This window comes from Fulmarus glacialis, unplaced genomic scaffold (assembly GCF_000690835.1).
Source record: "Fulmarus glacialis isolate BGI_N327 unplaced genomic scaffold, ASM69083v1 scaffold33485, whole genome shotgun sequence".
In the NCBI taxonomy this organism is placed as follows: Eukaryota; Metazoa; Chordata; class Aves; order Procellariiformes; family Procellariidae; genus Fulmarus; species Fulmarus glacialis.
The window spans coordinates 486-1642 of NW_009215486.1; the positions used below are offsets into that span (position 1 = coordinate 486).

The 1157-nt window shown below is 63.4% G+C and overlaps 1 protein-coding gene across 2 annotated transcripts in view; it reads left to right on the top strand.

The window, feature by feature from the left end:
- ABHD14B (abhydrolase domain containing 14B) overlaps positions 1–909 on the top strand; it is a 1170-nt gene extending 261 nt beyond the window's left edge. Inside the window, exons 2-3 of one of the 2 annotated variants that reach the window (XM_009578964.1) lie at positions 108–383; positions 727–909. In XM_009578964.1, the coding sequence (XP_009577259.1) occupies positions 108–383; positions 727–909 (459 nt within the window). Of the gene's footprint in view, positions 1–103; positions 384–726 lie in introns of both variants that reach the window. The other variant, XM_009578963.1, reaches the window with a different exon arrangement.
- Positions 910–1157: the final 248 nt, after the last annotated feature.

Consider the following 1157-nt stretch of genomic DNA (forward strand, 5'->3'; position numbering starts at 1 on the left):
GGTGGGGGCCGGGGGGAGCCGATACAGCCACTCGTGTTCGTGGTGCTGGGATGGCAACCCCAGCATCCTGCTGTGCCAGCTTCTCCCTGTCACAAGGCAACAGGGAGTGTGACAGGGCAACTTCTGTCTCCCATGGCTCAGGGCTGGGGCGCTCGAAGGATGCTGTGGCCCCAGCGCCCGTGGGCCAGCCAGCGCCAGGGGCTTTCCTGAAAGCAGTTTCAGAGGCTCTGTGCCTGGGTCCGGCTGTGGTGATCAGCCCATCGCTCAGCGGCATGTACTCCCTGCCCTTCCTCTTCCAGCACAACCACCTGCTCAAGGCGTATGTGCCCGTGGCACCCATCTGCACCGAGAAATTCACGACAGAGCAGTACACCCAGATCAAAGTATGGCCTGGAGGGAGATGAGGGAGGCTGGGGAACTGGGAGGGGACAGTGAGGAGGGGACCTTGGCACCGGGGTTGGACAGGAAAAAGACCAAACAGGGCAGAAACCCCGTTGCTACTGGAAAAGGGGAATGTGGTGGTGAAGGAACGTGACCATAGGGTAGCAGGAGCGAAAGAGGGGACATTAGGAGACCCAGGAGTCTGAGCCTTAGTTTCCCCTTGTGGTGGGCAGGGGAGAAGGGCAAGTGTCTTCCCTCTGTATCCTGGTCCCAGGGTATCCCTGGCCAGGAGGAGCGGGTGCTGGGGTGCCATTGGCAGGCTCAGGGTGCATTCTCCCTCTGCAGACGCCCACGCTGATCGTGTATGGGGACCAGGACACGGAGCTGGGGCAGGCCAGCCTGAACAACCTGCGGCACCTCCCCGAGCACCGGGTGCTGGTGCTGCAGGGTGCCGGACACGCCTGCTACCTGGACAAGCCCGACGAGTGGCACCACGGGCTCCTGGCCTTCCTGCAGCAGCTGGAGTGAGCGGGATGGGCCACGTGGAGGGGCTCATGGGGCTGGGGGACGTGGCCAGCCCACACACCCCTCCACCTGCACACGCACCCTTGCGCCAACCCAGCTGCTCACCTGGCGTCCCCACCCAGCCTCCCTTGGGACCAAATAAAACCCCAAGCTCTGCCACCACTTTCCTGCCACCTTCCTCCTTTCCACTGCTTCTTTCCACGCTTCCCGCCTCCTTCCCCGATCCCCACCTCCTCTGTGGCTGCCATCCC